The following is a 25008-nucleotide window of genomic DNA, read 5'->3' on the forward strand; positions in this document are numbered from 1 at the left end:
TTCTTGTATTTCCTCAGTTCCTAGCAACAGCCAGCACTGAGCTGGGTTCCAGCTCTTAGTTGACTAAAGTGCTTAGTGTGCTTTTATTGTATTTGTCAGTATGCAGTTAAGAAATAGACTAAAGTATATTGAGTAATTTAATCAAGAAAGAGCAATGGGATGGGAAACTGGCATGAGAAACCAATGGGAGTCGGCTTGGGTGAGATGTCTGATGTGGGACACGGGTTCAGTTGAGAGACGTGAAGCAGCAAGCAGGGAGTCAGGAAGGGGAGAATTAATGAAAAAACACATTGAAAATGATAATACTTTCCCCTGTCATTATTAACTATTAATATTAGTTGAAGAAATACTTAATAAGTGATTTACTGGTAGCAAGAGCTGCAGCAAGTAAACCAGTGGAATTTCTGGTTGCTGGTCAGAACTGGGAGATGCAACTTGGAGGACCACTGAGAATGAGGATAACATGTCAAGAATGAGCCAATCTGAAGCAAGTATAATAAATAGACTCAAAAATAACAAGTCTATGACAGAGCAGTGTTACATTTGGGCAGAATGGAAATAGACTGACCAAAGTGTTCCACATTCTAACCACTCTGAGTAAAGAAATTTCTCCTTATTTCCCTATTGAATTTATTAGTAACTATCTGTATTTATGGCTCCTAGCTTTGGATTCTCCCACAATTGGAAACATTATCTCCACATCAACCATGTCCAACGGATTCATATTGTAAAGACCTCTATCAAATGCAAGTTGTTTTGACTTAGACACAGATTAAAACAGCTGCTGGAATTGTCTGGAATACATTATAAAATATAAAGATCATCTGTCTTTCTGTCTCTTTCTAAAAATGAGCCCTTAAAATAGTTTTCCTATCAAAACTCCAAAAAGTTCCAGAATTCATGCTTTACCTTGTTTTCAGGTTTTAATAAAAACAAACTCGTAGGCTGGAATTTTACGGGGGGGTGGGGGGGGGGGGTCAGCGGGCGAGATCGGTGGCCGGTTGGGTGGGAAATTTGATTTTTTTAACAGCGGGTCAGGACCCTGCTGTCATCCCGACAATGGCGCGTGTGTGATCTCTGACCCAACCCACAGAGGCGGGCGACCCAATTATTGGGTTGTTGACAGACCTTTAATAATGCTTTTAACCTTACCGTTTAACTTTAACTGCTCGCCCACGGGGTCCATGCTTCTCGGGGACCACGTCTGTGAACCTGAGGCAGGAGTTGAATGGCCATTGAATCAGCTGATTAGTTGACAACTTGAAATGTGCTATAAAAGCTCCCACTTCACAGCTGTTCACTTTCCAAGCACAGAAGCTTTTGCTTGCTCCATTTGGAAGACAGATTGAGCTTTTATGTAAGCTGCAAGTGTTTGGAGCAAACTCTCCATTCAATGTCACCTCATTGGATCAACCTCTCTCACCATTGACGGATTACTTCTTTCATCTCTATTTCACTTGCCATCTATTCCATCAACATGGGTGCCCTTTATACTGTCTCACCTTGATCCTCAGAATCCAACCACAATCAGCCTCAACAACAACACCAACCTTCTCCACAATTACCTGATGCTACACAGGACAGAGGGCATCAGCACCCAAGAACATTGCTGCCTTGGAGGTCAGGGATGGCTACTTGATGCTGTACACCCTGGCTGCCACATGATTCGCCAGGTTGGCACCACCCCACACCAACACCATAAAGCATCCCTACAATGTCCAAGCCATTCCTTTCACACTCACCACCATTGTGAGGGGTACCGTTATGTCTCACCATTCACTGCCACTCACTAAGCCACTTCCAAAGGTGCACACAAATCTGTCCAAGAACGGAAAGTATTGAAAATAAAGGTTTCAATGTTTGACAGCACATTAACAGAAACTTTACATGAACATTGGATAAAACACCCAAGTGGCTACCCTTGTGTATTGTTAGTTGGTATGATTGGACTAGGATGAGGGTGAGTGTGAGGGGTGGCTTGTGAGATGGGGATGTGATAATGTAGATAGAGAGAGAGGGATGGGTGGAGGTGCAAGGTGAGTAAGGATGTGCACGAGTAGGGTAGGGAAGGCAGAGTGATGGAGATGTGATGAGAAGCACAGGAGGATGAAGGTGAGTGTGGCTTTGTACTAATGTTTCATGATCTAATGAGATTGAAAGGTTTGCACCACTGCACCCAGGTCCTCCTGATGACATCCTTGCTTGTGACCTCTGCAATGTGCAACCAGGCTGTGTTGATCTCCTGGGGAGGTCTCTTCCGCCCATGGGAACGGAAGAGGATCTCCCTGCGTGCTGTGACTCCCTCCATAAGCATATGGAGGGAGTCATGGGAGAACCTGGGTGCAGCCATGCTCCTCTGTGCAGTGATTGTCAGTGTTTGCAGCACTTCAGTGCTGTAGTACACTGACAGCACAAACGTCAAAAGTAAGGTGGCCATGGACCCTTTAAGGAAACCGGCTGATGACACATCATGAATGACGTCACCAGACCTGCTTCCTCTAATTGGGTTGGGAAACATGCTGGTCGGGCTTAACAAGCCCCATCAACGTAAATTAATTTTAGGCAGCGGGATGGAGACAGCAGTGGGGCCACGACCCTGCACTGGGGCCGCCGAAGTAAGGAAAATCCCGGCCATAGTAACTGTTATTGCCTCTGTGCCCTCATACTTACTGCAAGGTTAGCTGCAATCATACTGATGCATTATAGGAGTTAACACATTCTGACTGTGGCATGCTGGGAGTTGTAGTTGTTTCTTCATCTGCCAGTGATGGCTTTGGGAAAAAAATGAACTCAAAGCCTATCCTGAGAGAAGCACAGACCTCCGATGGAACATGTTTTTAGACACATGAAATGTGATTCTTTGGGTAAGTTTAATCATTCTCTTGTAAAATTGTGTAATAGAAACATAGAAGATAGGAGCAGGAGTAGGCCATTCGGCCCCTCGAGCCTGCTCCGCCATTCAATGAGATCATGGCTGATCACCCAAACTCAGGACCCTGTCCCTGCCTTCTCCCCATATCCCTTGATCCCTTTAGCCTTAAGAAATATATCTAACTCCTTGAATATATTTAATGATGAATTGGCCTCAACTGCCTTCTGTGGTAGAGAATTCCACAGGTTCACCACTCTCTGGGTGAAGAAATTCCTCCTCATCTCTGTCCTAATTGGCTTACCTTCAGACTGTGATCCCTGGTTCTGGACTCCCCCGCTATCGGGAACATCCTTCCTGCATCTAGTCTGTCTAGTCCTGTTAGAATTTTATAAGTTTCAATGAGATCCCCTCTCATTCTTCTAAACTCCAGCGAGTATAAGCCCAATCGACCCAATCTCTCCTCATACGTCATTCCTGCCATCCCAGGTATCAGTCTGGTGAATCTTCACTGCACTCCCTCCATGGCAAGAACATCCTTCTTCAGGTGTGCAGTTTTGGTCGCCTTATAATACTCAAGGTGTGGTCTCACCAAGGCCCTGTACAACTGCAGCAAGACATCCTTGTTCCTGTACTCAAACCCTCTCGCTACGAAGGCCAACATACCATTTGCCTTCTTGCCGCCTTAAACGCTTGCTGCACCTGCATGCTTACCTTCAGCGACTGGTGCACAAGGACACCCAGGTCTCGTTGCACTTCCCCTTCTCTCAATCTATTGCCGTTCAGATAATAATATGCCTTCCTGTTTTTGCCACCAAAGTGGATAACCTCGCATTTATCCACATTGAGCAGGTGCATGGCAGGTGCAGTATAATCACCCAACCTGTCCAAATCATACTGGAGTTTCTCAGCACCCAACTCGCACCTCATACCATCGTAGTTTCCTTCATTTAAATTCAGGACCCTAGTCTCTGAGTCAACTACTTCACTCTCCATCTTAATGAAGAATTCGATCATATTATGATCGCTCCGCCCCAAGGGGCCTCGCACAACAAGATTGCTAATTAATCCTTTCTCATTACATAATATCCAGTCTAAGATGGCCTGGCCTCTAGTTGGTTCCTCTACATATTGGTCCAGGATACACTCCAGGAATTCCTCCTCCACAGTATTGTTACTAATTTGGTTAGCCCAATCTATATGTAGATTAAAGTCACCCATGATAACTACTGTGCCCTTATTGCACACGTCTCTAATTTCCCGTTTAATGCCATCCCCATCCTCCGCATTACTGTTTGGGGGTCTGTATACCACTCCCACTAATGTTTTCTGCCCCTTGGTATTTCTCAGTTCTACCCATACAGATTCCACATCATCAGAGATAATATGCTTCCTTACAATTGTGTTAATCCCCTCTTTAACCAGCAATGCTACCCCACCTCCTTTTCCTTTTTGCCTGTCTTTCCTGAATATTGAACACCCCTGGATGTTGAGTTCCCAGCCTTGGTCACCCTGGAGCCATGTTTCCGTAATCCCAATCATATATCCGTTTACCTCTATTTGCGCAGCTAATTCAGCCACGTTATTACGAATGCTCCTCGCATTAAGACACAAAGCCTTCAGGCTTTTTTTTTAACAATCTTAGACCTTTTAGAATGATTATTTACTGTGGCCATGTTTGATTTAAACCCTTGATTTCTCTGACTGCCACCTTTGCTTTTCTCCTTCCTGTCTTTTGCTTCTATCCTTGTTTCCCTGCTCAGGTTCCGAACCCCATTTTAGTCTGTCATTTACTATGTTGCAGACCTTATTTTCAGAAGCTTAGCGGAAAATCCAAGATACGATTTTTTCTAACTTGCTGATTGGTATTTTTCATTTCTGTTGTGTTGATTGGCACATTCCATCTGGTTCAGTTGTGATTTTTTTTTTAGTGAATAGGCAATTTGAGCCAATTAGATGCAAGTGTGGCATGCATGGATTTCCATATTCACAAATGTGACAGCTGAGGAACCTTGTGCATATGGACTTCTTTTCATAAAACAACTATTTCTACATATATATACTCAATTGAACACAATTTTCTAGGTAATGTGGTTTCCCCAAAGATTTTTCAGTGATGGTAGAACTGCTTTGCTATCAAAATTTATTTTTCTTTCTAGTTGTGGTGGAGCAAGAATATGCTACATTTTTCATGAAACATTCGGACGTACTTTGGAATCAGTAGATGCGTTGGGTGGACTCAATACTATTGACATTCTCACTGCAATTAGAAATGCCACTGTGAGTAGTCAGGACTCAGTACTTAGAGTTATCATTCAGCATCAACAAGGAAAACTTTTCTTTGTGTCATTCCTGTATAATTGTTTTTACTGGCCCAGGTTTGGAATGTATGCTTTGCTTTTCTTCTTCCTTTCATATTTATATGCTCTATATGTTTGTCTGCTTTTGTGGCAATGGCATTTTCTCTATTCATTGACAAAAATACAGTGCCTCCTAGTTCATCTTAATTGCATAAAATTTCTTCTACATTACATAATTGTATATTTATACCTCTTCTGATCCTGTCCACATCCTTCTATATAAAAGATTTGTCATGGGAGAGAGTTTTGATGCATCATTTTTAATGTTCTGTTTAGAACGCATTATAAAATTTGTATCTCCGGAAGAATAAAATGTTAACTAGGTTTGCTTTGTTTAGGGTCCACGTCCAGCACTTTTTGTGCCTGAAATCTCTTTTGAGCTGTTAGTGAAACGACAGATCAAACGTCTGGAGGAGCCCAGCTTACGATGTGTCGAACTGGTCCATGAAGAAATGCAAAGGATTATACAGCATTGCAGTACATACAGTACACAGGTACACAGGCCACTCAATCGTTCTCTCCTGCTACAACTGATATTTAAATAGTGGTTACTGAAGATACCCTTGGGAGGAACTGACTTTTGGTGTCATTTACTGGTGACCTGAATGTCAGTTCAGGAGACTTTGTTGAGAAATGGTACAACGTAGCAAAATTATCAACACTAAATATAACCATTAATTTGTCGTGCCTTTGGCATGATGTGTTTTTCATCACCTTAGAACTGAAGCACACAAAACACTTTGTTGGATATGAGTGGTTTTGGATATTTGTACTGTCCCAGACCCAGTTAATTCACCCAATTTGACTGAAATTGATCTGTTCAGCAGAACTGATATTTGGCCATTATCTTATGTGGAATGATGAATTCTCCTGTATTCAAACTGAATGTTGGACTTGCGATGCTGTATTTTATGTTCCTTCTCTAGGAATTGCTCCGTTTTCCAAAACTCCATGATGCCATAGTAGAAGTTGTGACATCACTGTTGCGCAAGAGATTACCTGTTACTAATGATATGGTAAGCTGCTACAACATGCATCATAACATCTGCATGCAGATTTGTACTAGAGGAAGATGTCATATAAATGATTGAAACATGAGTTCTCTCTCCTTCATGATTATGGTTCAGTAAGGAAGTAGGTTCACCCACAATAAAAGTTACTGATTTTGGTCAAGCTATCATGGGGAAATGCCAGGTGAAGGCTAGACACTTTCTTGCAGGAAAGGAGGGGAAAATCACAGAATGTAATTTTATGTGCTTTTATGGATCTAGGTCATTGTGTGGCAGAAACTGGAGTTGGCCTCCCAGAAGGGACCTGGTACATTGTAGTGGCAATGAAGTACAAAAAAGCCTTAGAGAGAGGAATTAGTTGCTAAAGTTGTTAATTGGGTGGTGTAAAATAATTTTTCAGTATTTCAAATATGTTTTAAAAAGAAATTGCAGATTTTTTTTTAGCAAAGACGTGTGAATTTTTGACTTTTAGCAAACTTAGTACTGTTATTTCATGGATGTAATTTGCCATCATTGAAAAAGCCTTAGGGGAGTAAACTGGAATAAAACTATTACAGTGAAATAATCTGTAGATGCTGAAATAAGAATGACTTTGTGTTCTACTAGGTTTTCTATTTATCATTGTTCCCCAGGGTCGGTACTAGGACCACTGCTTTTCTTCATTACATATTAATGACTTGGACTTGGGAGTGCAGGGCACAATTTCAAAATTTGCAGATGACACAAAACTTGGAAGTATAGTGAACAGTGAGGAGGATAGTGATAGACTTCAAGAGGACATAGACAGGCTGGTGGAATGAGTGGACACATGGCAGTTGAAATTTAACGCAGAAAAGTGCAAAGTGATACATTTTGGTGGGAAGAACGAGGAGCGGCAATATAAACTAAAGGGTACAATCCTAAAGGGGGTGCATGAACAGAGAGACCTGGGGGTATATGTGTACAAATCATTGAAGGTGGCAGGGCAGGTTGAGAAAGCGGTTAAAAAAGCATACGAGATCCTGGGCTTCATAAATAGAGGCATAGAGTACAAAAGCAAGAAAGTTATGAAGAATCTTTATAAAACACTGGTTTGGCCTCAACTGGAGTATTGTGTCCAATTCTGGACACTGCACTTTAGGAAGGATGTGAAGGCCTTAGAGAGGGTGCAGAAAAGTTTACAAGAATGGTTACATGAATAGACTGGAGAAGCTGGGGTTGTTCTCCTTAGAGCAGAGAAGGTTGAGAGGCGATTTGGTAGAGGTGGTCAAAATCATAAGGGGTCTAGACAGAGTAGATAGAGAGAAACTGTTCCCACTGGCAGAAGGGTCGAGAACCAGAGGACACAGATTTAAGGTGATTGGCAGAAGAACCAAAGGTGACATAAGGGGAAGAAAAAAAATTACGCAGTGAGTGGTTAGGATCTGGAATGCACTGCCTGAGAGGGTGGTGGAAGCAGATTCAATCACGGCTTTCAAAAGGAAGTTAGATAAGTAACTGAAGGGAAAAAATTTGCGGGGCTACGGGGAAAGGACGGGGGAGTGGGACTAGTGGAAGTGCTCTTGCAGAGAGCCGGCATGGGCTTGATGGGCTGAATGGCCTCCTGTGCTGTAACCATTCTATGATTCATTCTATGATTCATCTGTTGAGAGAAATAAGCACTATAACTTACATTAATATTTTTAGTACCAATCCAGGCTTGTAAAGGGGAAGGTTTCAGTATTCGAGTGGTTTTGTACTGTGGACCCACGCTGATGAGCAATTGAACTGAGCAATCGAACTGTGACATAGCCTTTGAGTTTGCTGTGCAAGTAATGGGAAAACAATGGGCTTGTGAAATCAGAATGAAACATGATGAACATCCAAATCCATGGATGAAAAGTTATAGAAAACATTACATGAATAATCAAGAACAGTCAGCATGGAATTGTTAACGACAATTTGCGTTTGACAAATTTGAGAGTTTTTTTTTTGAAGAACTGACTGATTGGATAGGTAAAGGGAAAGCAGTAGATGTGGTGTGTATGGAACTTTAGAAGGCAATTTATGAGGTGTTTCACAGGAGGTTTGTTACAAAAATTGAGGCTTGTGTTACAAGAGGAAATGTAGCAGGATGAATAGAAAGTTGATGAACGGACGAGAAACCAAGGGTTAAGATTCATGGGTGTTCAGATTGAAGAAGAATTGGAAATGGTGTACCCCAGAGATCATAGCTGGGTCCACTTTTGTTTTTGATATGTATAGATGATTTGGATCTGGGCATAGAGAGCACAATATCCAAATTTGCTGACAACAAGTAGGAGGTTTGGAAAACAGTGGGGAGCACCATAAAAGACTTCAGGAGGGCACAGGCAGGTTAGCGGAATGGGCACTCGGGTGCCAGATATAATTTAATGCACTTAGTTTTTTTTAGATAGGAGCATAGAGTACAAGTGCAAAGAGGAAATTATAAATTTGCACTAGGCAGTGATTAGGGCATTGGACTCGCTGTGTGCAGTTTTTATCACCCCGTTATCAAAAGAGCATTAAAGCTATAGAGACCATATAGTGGAAATTTACTAGGATGATAGGATTGAAAAACTATAGGTATGAGATACTGGAAATATTTCCATTGGAGCAGAGATAGGCTGAGGATATCTTGGTGGTTTTAAAAATTATAAATGATTTTGATTTATTGCCCATTCCTAGTTGCCTTGATAAGGTGGCAATGAGCTTTCTCCTTGAACTGCTGCAGTCCCTATGCTGATGGTGCTCCCACAATGGTATTAGCTATAGGGAGTAATTGCAACAGAGATCATTGCATATTTTAAGAAAAAACTGAATAAATGGGTTTAGTTTTGGACTGCTCTAGCAAAGAGCCAACATAGACACGATTAGCTGAATGACCTCTTTTATGTGTTGTAAACTTCTGTGATTCTGTATTGCCATATTGGAGGTGTAAAGTTCTTCCCCTTGACATTCAACGGCATTACCATTGCCGAATTCCCCACCATCAACATCCTGGGGGGTCACCATTGACCAGAAACTTAACTGGACCAGCCACATAAATACTATGGCAACAAGAGCAGGTCAGAGGCTAGGTATTCTGTGGTGAGTGTCTCACCTCCTGACTCCCCAAAGTCTTTCCACCATCTACAAGGCACAAGTAAGGAGTGTGATGGAATACTCTCCACTTACCTGGATGAGTGCAGCTCCAACAACACTCGAGAAGCTTGACATCACCCAGGACAAAGCAGCCCGCTTGATTGGCACCCCAACCGCCACCTTAAACATTCACTACCTCCACCACTGGCGTACCGTGGCTGCAGTGTGTACCATCTACAAGATGCACTGCAGCAACTCGCCAAGGCTTCTTCGGCAGCACCTCCCAAACCCACGACCTTTTCCAGTTAGAAGGACAAGGGCAGCAGGTGCATGGGAACACCACCACCTCCAAGTTCCCCTCCAAGTCACACACCATCCTGACTTAGAAGTATATCGCCGATCCTTCATCGTCGCTGGGTCAAACTCCCTACCTAACAGCACTGTGGGAATACCTTCACCACACGGACTGCAGCGGTTCAGGAATGTGGCTCACCACCACCTGCTCAAGGGCAATTAGGGATGGGCAATAAATGCTGGCCTTGCCAGTGACGCCCACATCCCATAAACGAGTTTAAAAAAAAAAAAATTAGTTTATTGTCTTGTACCCTGTGCATATATGTGTGTGTGTGTTTATATTGGGTACAAACTTGCTAGCATGTAGTGGTAATAAAAGTATGCTATCAAACTATATATCACATTACTTGTGTGACTGAAAATTTCCTTTTTGTAAATATTTGTAAAATTCTGACCACTTTGCTGTTTTTGATATAATTGATGTTTTTGATATAATTGAGTAAGTAGGGACGTTGAATCCTGTGGGAGGATATGAATGGCTTTAAAGATTATTTAGCTCCAAATATACAAACAAACAGTGGATTTAACCTGGGCTTGGTATGACTGATGCCAGCTGGCTTATTCATCTCAACCATTGCTATTTAAAGGTCTTTTTAATTAATCTCTTCTAGGTCCACAATTTGGTTGCCATTGAGCTTGCATACATCAATACAAAGCACCCTGACTTTGCAGATGCCTGTGGTATTTTGAACAGTAACATCGAGGTAAGATTTATGCATCGAGTTTGTAAAACTCTGATTACTGAATATGCTTTCTCACTTTCCAATCCTGAATGTATAATTTGTCTCAGTGTTGACAAAAATTATGTGCTGTGTTATATTCTGTGAATATTTGTAGTATTTTATAGGGAAATACTAAAAATATACAGTTCTATAGAAACATTTTTAATTAACAGTTCATTTAAAGCCAAGGGATATGAATGGGTGGTCCACAGGCACTGATTCTTTGTAATGTGTTGCTGTCCAAGCATTTCCATCGATGGTGGTAAGATCTAGGGCATTAATTACATTCAGCCTAGCATAGAAGGGATGTGAACCAGCTATCTACTTTATTCATTGCAGTGTATAAGTATACTAAGCAAATGTCACTCATTAGAGCAAACACTTATGTTTGTTTAAAAATGTAATCTATTTTGATATCACTCAGTCCAAAAACAAATATGCAAAAATAAGAATAATCAATATTTGGGAATATTTTAGAAGACTGGAGCAAAGTTATATCTTAAACTATGAAAACTGAGACAGCAGAGTACAGTCTTGAACACCTTTTCTAACTTTACATGATTATAATTTCTAATTAAAAAAAATTTCTTGCATGAATTATTCCCCCCCTTAGACATTTCTGAGTAAGCTTACCTATTTATGCTAAATGATGGGCACTTTTGTTCTTGGCATTAAACTGGTATTCTCAGTCAGAGGGGACAAGGAATGGTGGTGACTGGTGTATAAAGAGGTGCTTTTCTGAGATTTAAGATTTGTTTTAGATTTCAAGACATGCTGTTGGGCCACATTTCTCTTGGCTAGTGACCTCGGAGTACTTCATGCTGACTCTTGGTGCCCAAAATGGAAAAGTGATTCATTTCTCAGCACTGAACCCTCACCTTGACCACAAAACGTTCATAAAGACTGTTTAGTGATCGCAGTAATATTATTGTTGTATATATTTCGATTATTGCAGCAGATTACAACATGGGCATATAAAGCAACCCACATTAAAGGTGACACTTTCCAGCTGAAAAACGCTTTGAACAGTAAGGCAGGATGAGGGCAGGGGTGGGAAACTATGGTTATGGAAAAGACTTGAGATACCAGGAATATTTATACTGGAGCAAAGAAGGTTAAGAATCATTTAATAGTTTTTCTTTTAATGTTGAGTTATGATAGTGAATTGGGAAAGACTATTTTCTCAGGTTAGCATGTCTGTAATTAGGGGGTGTCATCAATTTAATACGAAGAGCGATGTTAGGGAAAACTTATTTATGCATCGAGTTGTTGGAGCATAGAACGCTTTGCCACAGGGAGTGATTGAGGCAAAGACCATTACATCTTTTAAGGGAAAAGTGGATAAATATTTGAAGCAGAGGAAAATGCAGTACTATTGGAAGAGAGCAGGGCAGTGGGATTAATTTTGGATTGCTCTAGCAAAGAGCTGGCACAGATGTGTTGGGATGAATGGCTACCTTCTATGCTCGAAGGTTCTATCCCTACCTGCATCAAATTCAAATTTCCATTGCTGTCTTGTTGAAGCTCTCACTATAACACAAAGTTCTCCCTTTGCAGTGCCAGTATCCTGCTCCTTCTGGATGCTGGTCTCCTGCATGCTCTTAGTCTCCGTCGCGCCTCTCTAACCCAGTCTCCCACTGCCTCTCTGGCTCCTGCTCACCCATCTCTAGCTTCTAGTCTCGCAAACAGAGTGGTTAATGCGCATGAAAATCATATTCGATGCTTTCTGTAGAGTTGCCAATAATTCACTGAGGCTCCCTGGAGAAACAGACTTCAAATGAATTTTCCAAGCTTTGCTGCTACTTAATGCCGACACAACCATAGAGACAAAGATTAGGCGACGGAATCAGAAGTTGGTGAGTGGAGCACTGCTGCTGGAGAGTCCAGAACAGACAGGGGAGCGGGAACTGCTCGGGAGCAGAAGAATGAACTACAGTAGTGTTGGTGGATTTCTTCCCGTAGTTACTGTTGCAACATAAGGTCGTTAGTCTTTCAACAATAACTTCCACGTGATTCGGGCCAGCGTGGTTTTAAACAACAAGCTTTAATATACATTGACTAATAACAGTATTCTTGTACAACTATTCTACAGTATTACATTAAATGACGAGCAGTTAATACAAACTGGTTTCCCCATGGACTTCAAGATGATTAAGCTCGACCTCTGTAACTAGGCTATGAACTTCCAACTGTGCTGAGAGTTCTAACTTTTGGAAGGAGAATGCTCTATCTTTATACTGTTTGGCTGCCTTGGGCTGCACATACGAATCTCTGTCCTTATCTTCTAGATATTAATTATCCTACCAAGCTGACTCCACGCCACCAACTCAAGGTGAATTGTTTATGTAGTGTCCTAACCTCTTCGACCTCCATCTCTGTTTTACAGGCTTGTTATTGTCCTCTGGAACAGTGTTTTTCAAACTTTTTTTTCTCGTGACCCAGTGGCGGACAAACACATCCCCACGACTCAAAACAGTAATATCTTCTGACCAGAGTTTTCATAAAATCACAATAAAGGGCAATACATGCTAGCTTTAACTGTTTCACCTCAAGGAATAATTAGCCATCGACATTACTTTTCAGATGTAAATGGATTTGATGATTGAGTTTCCGAACATCTTTTTCTAATTACAAAATGATCCATTATTGTCACAGACGGTAACACATGATATACGTACAGCAGCATGTGGCTTCTCCTTAATGCTAAGAGTTCCTGCTCTTACTCAGATCTCTGGATGACAAAGGAATCCAGGGAAACCTATCCCCTTCACAGGAACCTCCACAACGCAGGCACAGGCAGAGGCCTAGTGACAGTTCAGCTCAGATCAGCGCTACCCTCTCTTATAAGTGGGAATGGTACACGTGACAACATAACCCACCATATAGCGCCTTTACCGTAAAGACAGTCCCGAGGTGCTTCTCAAATAGTTACAAGGAAAATGCACTCCCAAGTTCCAGTTTACGGAGAAAAAGGTTTGGCAACTCCGCATTCTTGGAGCTGTGGTGCGACCACACTGTCTCTAGTACAGTGTTTTTCAAAGTTCGGGTCGTAACTCTGTGCGACCCAGTAATTAATATCCCGCGACTTATCAGGAAGTGTCTGATCCTTGCAGCTTGTTCCAAAACAAAACCTGTTATCTGTAAGCTGAGCTAGTATGTCAGGAGTCAGCATGTCGCAAGGACATTTTAACTTGCTGTACACAGGCAGGGTCTGATGGGAAAATGGTTAATATTCTAACAAGTACCATTTACTGTAATAATGTGCCTATGAGACAACTCTTTGCCCCCTTCCCCTCCCCAATACCCAAACACTGAAATCAGTTTCTACTCTTATCCATAACTATGACAGTGAAAATGTGACAGTCACAGACAAATTAGATAAATAAAATCAAGAAATAAATTGGGAACGGCAGAAAATCTGTATTTCACGTGCTGAATGGCGACTGTTACCCAGTGACACCCACTGAGATGTTACCAGCGAACCTACTGGCAGATAACCAGAGCCAGGTTCAAATATTTTTCAGACTGCGCTGGTGTAACATGTTGGAGCAGCATTGCAGGGCATCAGAGTTCCTGATCTCAGGATTGGGGAGACACTGAATGGGGCCCAGATGCTTATCCACTGGACAAGAGGAAATTGGAGAGGAGATTTATCTAGGCTACTGTCATGCACAGGCTGGCAGCCATCTCAGCGTGGCTCTGTAAGAGATCTTGGGAGTAAGTCGTTCACCTACCCGGTCTTCGGTAGTTGATGCATTTCCCTAGGGGTGTAAAAATAGAGGAACTTTACTTGTAAATTAAAAAAGTTTAACTTAAAAAAAAAAATTCTGATTTTTGTATTTACAGAATGTGATGGGTTTCTGTTTTCTCAGGAACAACGACGTAACCGGTTAGCAAGGGAGCTGCCCTCTGCTTTATCTCGAGATAAGGTGAGATTTGAGGGAAGCTAAAGTCAGTGGCATATTGTGCTGTTGCAATAACGTCCTTCATCATAGGGTAATAGAATGCAGGTTCAACCTCTCTGCTCTGCTTGGCAAATTCCTCACTATTGTTGAGGGTGGCGGGGGAGGGGAGGGAGAGAGGCAGAAAATGGACATGAGACATAGACAGACATGAAGGAAAAAGCAGAAGGCTGTTTGTTGGCACCTGCTTAAACAAGTGTTAACCAAGGTCTGACATAAATGTTGCCAGAAAACTCTGCAGGCAGAAAAGGCAACTAAGAAGGATTAAAAAAAAATACTTATTGAATAAAGTGGGAAGGGAAAGGAACTGTTTTTGTTTGTGGTTTTTATAGCAAAAAATGATTTTTACGTGATCCTTGTTTGGATGAAAGTATTGAAGTCCTTGCCAACTATTGGCTAGGGTAGTTGGCATGGGAGTATTTGTCCAGTAAATAGCTTAATGTTTTCACTGTTTAGCCACAGTATTTCTGAAAAGGAGATGGACTTGTAAGAATGCCAATAATGCTTTATGAACTAGGCATAAATGTTTTATTTACAGCTACACCTTTACTGGAAGAAAATAGTCATTTCACTTATTCACCTTTCAACATTTTTCTTTTCCCGCTTTTCTTTACACGCAGTCTTCTAAAGCTCCCAGTGCTTTGTCAGCTCCTTCCCAGGAAGCCTCGTCTGCTGAGTTTGAAGGAAAGGTTGGTCATCTATCTGCTACATGCTTTATTGTGGCTCCATGTTTTATCATAAACTGATGATGGCTCCAATTTGTCCTTCATGTTTTGAAAATCCCTTCCAGCTTTCACAGTACCTACATGTGCTTTGATATCTGACTCTTGTGAAAGACGCTGAGTGGTCAGTGACCTTATACAGGTATATAAGGAAGCAAACAATATAGGAAAAAGTAAGCCCTGAGTATCACTTCAAATTAAACCATGGAAGTTTAAGAGAGCACAAATTCAATCTAGTGAAAGGCACATTTAGAACTGATGTCAGGAAATTCTTGTTCACATACAGTCTAATCAGCATTGGTAATGGACTTCTGGGCAGCATAGCGGAGACACATCATTTAAGAAACAGTTGAAATCTGATGAAGGAACTGAGATGGGCTGAATGGCTGTCTTTATCTGTATCTATTGTGCTCTTGTATGATAAGAAGAAACTTTATGGATTAATTATATAGACAGCAGCATAAAGAAACTTGGCTTATGCAAACCTATAGAGAAGACCTTATAAAGTGGATGATTTAAAAGCAGGATTAAGTCTTAAATTTACAAGACATTGTTCCTAATATTTGTATTTCTTAGCTAATATCTTGAACTCAATACACGTATGTAGGAGAATGTGGTATCGTGTCAAATTTACTGTCAGCAATTATAGAAACAAAATATTAATATTACCACTTCAAATTCATGTAAAAGGCAGCATTATTAAAGAAAAGCCTAAACCGGAAGATTGGCAGAAGGAGGTTGTGGTGTTGCTGTTTGGTGTCACACTAATATGTAATAAGCTCCCTTTTATTTAGTATTTAGTAAGAACCTTCTACATAAATTATAATCAAATGCACAGCACCACACTTTTGCGATAATAGTGATATGCATTGGAGAAAACATTAAAATGGAATTTAATATAAAAAATAACGCACACTGATTTAAAAGCTGACCATTGACTTTGATTTAGTACAGTGTCCTGGGTATGTGCTGCTGACTGAGTGTGGTGCATGGCAATAAATAAAACTGGCATTTAACAGTAGGACAAGTTATGTTAGTGATGGGAGAACTGGTATTTATTTCTCAATAATCTCGGATACATATTGAGGATTCTGTTTCCTGTCCAGTGGTTCAAATGTTGCACTCCTCCCTTGTATGCTTGTGTGTGTGCAATTATCCAGCTTTTGCACAGTGTATACTGCTGGTAAGCTTTCAGAAATACTTAACAATTGTATAAGGGATTGAAGTTAAAGAGGCTGAACACATTTAAGTAATGGCTTTGTTATTGCTGTTGTTACTTCTCCTACCCCGCCCCAGGTTTCAGGTAAAGAAGTCCCAATACAGAATGGGAATCAGGATGGAGCAACAACTGGAAGCTGGAGAGGAATGTTGAAAGCATCTACATCAAAGCCAGATGAAGGATCATCTGAAGAAAAGCCTAAGCAGCTCGCTCCTGGCAGTCCTCACAAGGGACCATCAATAAATTTCCTCGATGTGGTTGGTTGTAATTCTGTTTTCAGTCATTCTCTGTTCCTTGCATAATAGGATAGTTCTAATATGTGAACATGTGGCAGTTTGACACTGTGATAGGTTCACCATGCCTTTTAATATCTAAAGCACCAACATTTCTCTAATTCCTTTCAATCTTGTTTGCCTTCATTCATCATCTCTTGGCCAGATCTCATTGTGCATCAGCTCCTATCTGGGAGGGAAAATTCTGATGACTGTTTGTTTGGTTTTGGCAGAAGTATATTTCTTGCAAAGCAACACTGATGACAGCTTAGAAAAGTTGCCTGTGAAAGTGAAGCTTATTAAGGATAGGGGGAGATGGGTAAAAGTGGCAGAATTATTAATCCTAGCATTTTGTTGGAAAGCTGAACCAAAATATCTCTATTTTCACTTTTGTTTTGTTTCCTTGTGCCAGGGTTAGTAGATTTAAAAACATAATTTGCTCTCTTTCTCAGAATGCTACAGTGATGTACAGTAAACAATGGAAGCAAGTGTTCACATTTTTTATAGTGTGTGTCACGTTTATAACATGCAGTAATTAAAATAGATCTCTCCTTTACAGCGTGTTCCTGTCTCGCGTAAACTTTCAGCACGGGAGCAGCGAGATTGTGAAGTCATCGAACGACTGATCAAGTCCTATTTTCTAATTGTGCGAAAAAACATCCAGGACAGGTAAGTTTCTGTAATAAATGGGTGCTCTTGTCTACAGTTCCTGGTTTACAACACCGAAATTCCCTGCACCGTCTCTTTAAAGTACTGAAAGAGTTTTTACATTCGTTTTTTGTTTCTCTAAATTTCTTGCTTTTATGCTACTTGCAATCTTTCATTTTTGCAGCAACAGCTAACTTCAAATAAATATTCTCTGAAGATTTTAATTCCTTGCTTTGGATATAGTTCTGTAGCTGCTAATTACCCTCCAGTACCTCACTTGTGTGAGCCTAGACGGGTTTAGTCAGGCAGACACATTGGAGAGGGCATCATGACATGACATGGCATTCAAGCATGTGCACCTTCAGCAGGGTTTGCTGGATAGTGATCCGAAATAGGAATCCAGAGATGCTGAGGCAAATTATAGCGCCCCTCTGCTAATCTGACTGCGAGTTGCTGACTCAACAATGACCATGCAGTGAACATGGGACCTTCCTGATCTGTTCAGCTCAGCTTTCGACTGCTGTAACCAGCTGAGCTGTCGGGAGACTTTTTAAAATATTAAATCCATCTACAACTGTCCCACAGATTACACATAATGATAGATTGTTTTATGTCATATTTGTATGAATATATTTATCACTCCTTATTTATTCCTTCTTGATTAGTTTTTAGTGCAGGCCAATTTATTTTAAAATGATCTTATTAACACAGCTGCCTCATGGAGCCCTGTATACATTCAGTTTTAGCTGTTAAGCTGTAATGATGATGGTCCAATGAATCCCTTTGGAGTATTTCCATTCATTAATATTGCTATCTCTATGGCCGGTGTGTTGAAAACAGATTGAGGCCAGTATATATATTTTTTACCCCTGCTGAGTATTTGATAAAACATAGCATTATTATTGGAGACTTAAATATTATTGACATGACGTTGAGTTACTAAGCTTGGACTGAGTGGTGCAGTGGGTTGCACACTCTCTCCTTGGGGATTTAGGTTCAAATACAGCCCTGACAGATGGGCTGGAGGTTTCATCAAATTAATTGGAGCTAATGCTGCATTTAGCTGTGTTAGATTTGGCCTGGGAATGCTTGATATTGACTAAGTGAGGGAAGTAGGAAACTTTGTTTCTCAGCACTGACATTCTTCAGCGGAGGCAGCGGACCTGACAACAAAAACAAGGAGTGACGTCACAGGAAAGCAGGGAAGTGATTAGCTGGTCAGTATTTCTCTCTTTATCACAGAAATCACAGAAACCCCACAGTGCAGATAGAGGCCATTTCGGCCCATCGAGCCTGCACCGACACATATCCCACCCGATCCCCGTAACCCCTACACCGACACATATCCCACCCTATCTCCGTAACCCCACATATTTAATCCCCCTAACACTAAGGGTCAATTTATCATAGCCAATCAACCTAACCCGCACATCTTTGGACTGTGGGAGGAAACCGGAGCACCGGGAGGAAACCCACGCAAACACGGGGAGAATGTGCAAACTCCACACATCTTGGGCATTGGTTTAAATTAAGAGCCGGGATTAAAAGCTAAACGTTCAAAAAGAGGGAGCTGATTGGTGAGTATCTGGTAAGTGTTTTTACTTGGCTTTCTTAAAGTTTTTATGTTTATTCCAGCTAGGTTAGTAAATAGTCTGATAATTAGAGGTATGGCAGGGCAGCTCACACCCATGGAATGCACATCCTGTGCCATGTGGGAAGTCCTGGACACCTCCCGTGGTCTGGACGACCACATATACGGGAAGTGTCGCCAGCTACAGCAGCTCGAGCACTGGGTTATGGAGCTTTGGCGGCGGCTGCAGTCACTGCTGTGCATCCGTGAGGCTGAGAGCTACGTGGATCACATGTTTCGGGAGGTGGTCACCCCACAGCTTAAAAGTGTGCAGGCAGAGAGGGAATGGGTGACCGTCAAACAGAAGAGGGTGACCAGGCAGGTAGTGCAGGAGTCCCATGAGTCCATCTTGCTCACCAACCAGTATTCGGTGTTGAGTACTGGTGAGGGCGATGGTTCCTCTGGGGAATGCAGCCAGAGCCAAGTCCACAGCACCATGGAAGGCTCAGCTGCACAGGCGGGGGGGAAGAGGAGAGGGAGAGCAATAGTGATAGGGGATTCAATAAGTTAGGGGAGCAGATAGGGGTTTCTGCGGCCACAGGCGTGACTCCAGGATGATATGTTGCCTCCCTGGTTCCAGGGTCAAGGATGTCACTGAACGGCTGCAGGGCATTCTGAGGGGGGAGGGTGGTCCATATCGGTACCAACGACATAGGTAGGAAGAGAGATGAGGTCCTGCAGGCAGAGTTTAGGGAACTAGGAAAGAGGATAAAAAGCAGGGCCTCAAAGGTAGTAATCTCCAGATTACTACCAGTGCCACATGCTAGTGAGTACAGAAGTAGGAAGATAGAGCAGATGAATGCGTAGCTGGAGAGATGGTGTAGGAGGGAGGGCTTTGGATTCCTGAGGAATTGGAACCATTTCTGGGGGAGGTGGGACCTATACAAGCCATACGGGTTGCACCTCAACGGGAACGGGACCAATAATCTCGCGGGGGGGTGGTTTGCTAGTGCTGTTGGGGAGGATTTAAACTAGCTTGGCAGGGGGATGGGAACCTAAGTATAGAGTCAATAGGGAGGGAAGAAAAACTGGAATTGGAAAACAAAAACGTGGAAAGTAAATTGCAAGGACTGAGGAATCGAGGGCTAGATAGCAGTCAACAAGGAGGTTTGATTGTACTAAATGGTATATACTTCAATGCAAGGAGTATAGCGAACAAGGCAGATGAGCTGAGGGCAGGGGGTAGATGCTTGGGACTATGATATTGTAGCTATTACAGAGACGTGGCTGAAAGAGGGGCAGGTATGGCAGCTCGACATTCCTGGTTACAGGATTTTCAGACGGGATAGAGAGGGAGGTAAAAAGGGAGGGGGGTCGCGGTATTGATTAAAGAAACGATTACAGCTGTGAGGAGGGATCATCAAATGAGGCCATATGGGTCGAATTGAAAAACAAAAAAGGGGCGATCACACTGCTGGGAATGTGCTACAGATCTCCAAACAGTGAGAGGGAGATAGAAGTACAAATATGTAGAGAAATTTCTGAGAAGTGCAAAAAGTATAGGGCAGTAATAGTAGGGATTTCAACTACCCCAGTATTAACTGGGATAAAATTAGTGTGAAGGGTATAGAGAGTGCGGAATTCCTAAAATGCTTCCAGGAGAAATTTTTTAGCCAGTATGTAGCAAACCCAACAAGGGAGGGGGCGGTTCTGGACTTAGTTTTAGGGAATGAAGCTGGGCAGGTAGAAGGCATATCAGTGGGGGAGCATTTTGGTGCTAGTGACCATAATTCTGTTAGATTTAAGGTAGTTCTGGAAAAGGACAAGGATAGACCAGGAATAAAAATTGTAAATTGGGGAAAAGCAAATTTTGCTAAGCTCAGAAGGGATTTAGCCATAGTGGACTGGAAACAGCTACTTGAAGGTAAATCAGTGTCAGAGCAGTGGGAGGCATTCAAGGAGGAGATCCGGAGGGTTCAGACCAAATATGTGCCCTTCAAGAAAAAAGGTGGGACTAACAAATCTAGAGCCCCCTGGATGTGTAGGGACATACAGGGTAGGAAAAAGAAAAAAAGGGAGGCGTATGACAGATACTAAGGGCTAAATACTCCAAATCTTTAGAGGAGTACAGAAAGTGCAGGGGTGCAATTAAAAAGGATATTAGGAAAGCAAAGAGAGAGCATGAAAAATCCTTGGCAAGTAAAATCAAGGAAAACTCAAAGATGTTTTTATAAATATATTAAGAGTAAGGGGATAACTAAAGAAAGGGTAGGGCCTATTGGAGATCATGAGGGTAATCTGTGTGGAGGCGGGAGACGTCGGTAGGGTTCTTAATGAATACTTTGCGTCTGTTTTCACAAAGGAGCGGGAAGAAGCAGATATTGCTATCGGGGGAGGAGTGTGAAATATTAGATGAAATAAACATAGTGAGAAAGGAAGTATTAAGGGGTTTAGCAGCTTTAAAAGTGGATAAATCCCCAGGCCCGGATGAAATGTATCCCAGGCTGTTGAGCGAAGCAAAAGAGGAACTAGCAGAGGCACTGACCATTTTCCAATCCTCTCTGGCTTCAGGTGTGGTGCTGGAGGACTGCTAATGTGGTACCCTTGTTTAAAAAGGGAGAAAAGGATAGACCGAGTAATTACAGGCCAGTCAGCCTAACCTCGGTGGTGTGAAAATTATTGGAAAGAATTCTGAAGGACAGGATAAATCTTCATTTAGAAAGATACTGATTAATCAAGGATTTGTTACGGGAAGGTCGTGTCTGACAAACTTGATTGAATTTTTTGAGGAGGTAACAAGGAGGGTAGATGAGGGTAGTGCGTTTGATGTAGTGTATATGGACTTTAGCAAGGCTTTTGATAAGGTTCCACATGGCAGACTGGTCACAAAGTTAAAAGCCCATGGGATCCAGGGCAAAGTGTCAAGTTGCATTCAAAACTGGCTCGGAGACGGGAAGCAGAGGGTAATGGTTGATGGGTGTTTTTGTGACTGGAAGGCTGTTTCCAGTGGGGTTCCGCAGGGCTCAGTACTAAGTCCCTTGTTTTTTGTGGTATATATCAATGATCTAGACTTGAATATAGGGGGTATGATTAAGAAGTTTGCAGATGATACTAAAATCGGCTATGTGGTTGATACTGAAGAAGGAAGCTGTAGACTGCAGGAAGATATCAATAAATTGGTCAGGTGGGCAGAACAGTGGCAAATGGAATTCAATCCAGAGAAGTGTGAGGTAATGCATTTGGGGAGGGCTAACAAGGAAAGGGAATACACATTAAATGGTAGGACACTGAGTAGTGTAGAGGAACAAAGGGACCTTGGAGTGCATGTCCACAGATCCCTGAAGGTAGCAGGCCAGGTAGATAAGGTGGTTAAGAAAGCATATGGAATGCTTGCCTTTATTAGCTGTGGCATAGAATACAAGAGCAGGGGGGGTTACGCTTCATCAACTGTATAAAACAGTAGTTCGGTCTCAGCTAGAGTACTGCGTGCAGTTCTGGTCACCGCATTACAGGATAGATGTGATTGCACTAGAGAGGGTACAGAGGAGATTTACAAGGATGTTGCCGGGAGTAGAGAATCTTAGCTATGAGGAAAGACTGGATAGGCTGGGTCTGTTTTCCTTGGAACAGAGGAGGCTGAGCGGAGACCTTATTGAGGTGTATAAAATTATGAGGGGCCTAGATAAAGTGGATAGAAAAGACCTATTTCCTTTAGCAAAGGGGTCAAAAACTAGGGGTCACAGATTTAAAGTAATTGGTGGAAGGTTTAGAGGGAATTTCAAGGGAAATTTCTTCACTCAGTGGGTCATGGGGGTATGGAACTCACTGCCTGAAAGGGTGGTAGAGGCAGGAACCCTAACCACATTTAAAAAGTACTTGGATGTGCATTTGGGATGCTCTAACCTGCAGGGCTACAGACCAAGAGCTGGGAAGCGGGATTAGGCTGGATAGCTCTTTGTTGGCCAGCACGGACACGATGGGCCGAAATGGCCTCCTTCCATGCTGTAACTTTCTATGATTCACCCAAAGTGAGCAAAGAAAATGAATAAACTGAAAGATCAATTACATGGACAAGCAGTTTAAAGTGAAACCAATTTTTAGCATGTCATTCCTACTGCGATTATGTTATAGATCCCTGTTAGGTTATCTCTAAATCAAAGCTCAAGAAGTTGGCTGGAAATAAACATTTTGGAAGTTGTTATATTTTTAAAATTTTGGATGCTATGGCTGCGATTTTGCCGGCGGGTCAGAGGTTAAAGTGCTATTGATTGACGGCCGGTCATGAATCCGCCGTCAACCTGCCTCCAAACAGCTTTCCCAAGTGTCAGGTCCCCAATTTGCGAATGGACCCCGACACCTAGCGGTGGGAAACGGATTAAAGGCAATTAACTGCCTAATAACAGGTACTTGTCAGCAGTTTTCAGCCTGTTCTTTGATTTTTATGCTTCTGGGTCGGGTTTCCCGACATCCGGACACCACGCCAGGTAAGTGTGGCGTGCTGCGAGTCTGGTGTACTGTTTGTGAAAAGATGACAGCTGCAGAAGTGGTGTGAAGGATGCAATGCTGCACATGGTGCGTTTCAGAGCAAAGAAAGTGTTGGTTACTGCATTTTTAAAACATATACATATTTCTTTAGCTTACAGGTTTTGAAATCCAACTATATGTCCAGTGCCACTTCATTGGGAGAACCTCTCTCACCAGTGATAGATCACTTCTGTCATCTCACCTGCAGCTGCCATCTATTCCAGCATATGGAGGGAGTCATTGGAGAGCCTTTGTGCAGTGATTGTCAGTGTTTTCAGCACCTCCATGCTGTCAAACACTGAGAAATCAACTGTCAAAATAAAATTGTGCGTGGTCCCTTTAAGGAAACCGGCAGATGACGCGTCATCAAATGACGTCATCAGACCCGCTTCCTGTTAAGTGGCCGGTAAGCCTGCTGGGCGGGCTTAACCAGGTCAATCAAGGGAAAATCACGTCTGTGGAGCAGAGGTAGCTGGGGGGCGGGACTGGAACCCAGAAAACAGCTGTCCCGCACCCATCCCGACACCGATCACAAAATCACGGCCTATGTATTTGCGATGTCCAAATGTATATTGAGACCAGTGATAAATAATCGAACATTTCTCAGTTGAGTTAATATAAGTTGAAGTGCCTGTTTAGTTGCTGTGCATATATTTCCATGTAATTTGTCAACAAAAATAATGCCATCATTGAAAGTATCTTAGCTAAGTTCTTCTGCTATTCTAGTGTGCCAAAAGCTGTGATGAATTTCCTAGTCAATTATGTGAAGGACAATCTACAAAGTGAACTGGTTGGTCAACTGTACAAGTCAATGCTGCTGGAAGACCTTCTTACTGAATCAGAGGACATGGCCCAGCGCAGGAAGGAGGCTGCAGACATGCTAAAGGTATTAATTGTGTAGTTTAAAAACTGTTATTAATATCACAAAGTGGAATCTTTCATAATCCAAGTTCATAGAATTGTTCCTCTCATCCCTGAACCATGTATTATCCCTGGCCAGAAGAGGCAGTCTGTTTGTAGGCTTCTGTGAAAGTTGGGTTTTTTAAAATAAGGAAAGTAAACTGCTGTGAAGCGTATGTGCTCCTTTTGGTGCCTTCCCATGATGGCATGGCTGAAATCAGAGACTCACTCTAGGGAACCATGTGCATGAGCCATCACTTTGCTACTTGGGAGTAACAAATCTTCAGTATACTGCACAACCATACTATTCAATGTACAGGAAACTTTGGTTTATCCGGAGGTTATATGTCCGGAATACTCGATCTAACGGCAAAAATCAGGAGCCGTTTTCTATAAGTTTTTTTTAGTTCTCGTTGCTTTTTTTTCCCCCAGTCAGGCACTGCAAGGTCTGTAGCTATAGCAACAGCTTCAGCTAGAGATGCTTGCAGCTGCAGCCGACTGTTTTGAAGCTGTTGCTAAGCAACAGGGTTTGTTGATTCACACGGAGCTTTTCAGTTCCGTAAGCTGGTATGTCCGGCACTTTTGATGGCACGGCACCAGCTCGGTCCCGTCAGTGCCGGATATCAGAAAGTTTCCTGCACTGCATTGTCATACCCTTATGTAGTAATTCTTACAATTTTATTTTATTGGTAAATTCCTGTGCCAAACAAGGTGAGGGATGCAGAACAGTTTATAAAAAAAAAAAATCACAAACTGTCAATCCAATCCAAATATGTGCAGAAACTGACCCTAAATGATTTTTCTTCCCAAACA

The 25008-nt window shown here is 42.1% G+C and overlaps 1 protein-coding gene across 2 annotated transcripts in view; it reads left to right on the plus strand.

Annotated features, from left to right (window-relative positions):
• The window catches only part of LOC147106088 (dynamin-1-like protein), a 64543-nt gene that overhangs the window by 31798 nt on the left and 7737 nt on the right, over positions 1–25008 (plus strand). For both annotated transcript variants that reach the window (XM_086008847.1, XM_086008848.1), the window contains 9 exons: positions 5029–5149; positions 5568–5723; positions 6156–6245; positions 10268–10360; positions 14251–14307; positions 14961–15029; positions 16359–16538; positions 17113–17222; positions 24022–24181. In XM_086008847.1, the coding sequence (XP_085864973.1) occupies positions 5029–5149; positions 5568–5723; positions 6156–6245; positions 10268–10360; positions 14251–14307; positions 14961–15029; positions 16359–16538; positions 17113–17222; positions 24022–24181 (1036 nt within the window). The remainder of the gene's footprint in view (positions 1–5028; positions 5150–5567; positions 5724–6155; positions 6246–10267; positions 10361–14250; positions 14308–14960; positions 15030–16358; positions 16539–17112; positions 17223–24021; positions 24182–25008) is intronic.

The sequence above is a fragment of the Somniosus microcephalus genome, chromosome 16 (genome assembly GCF_052327205.1).
Source record: "Somniosus microcephalus isolate GS21.2 chromosome 16, FLI_Smic_1.0, whole genome shotgun sequence".
In the NCBI taxonomy this organism is placed as follows: Eukaryota; Metazoa; Chordata; class Chondrichthyes; order Squaliformes; family Somniosidae; genus Somniosus; species Somniosus microcephalus.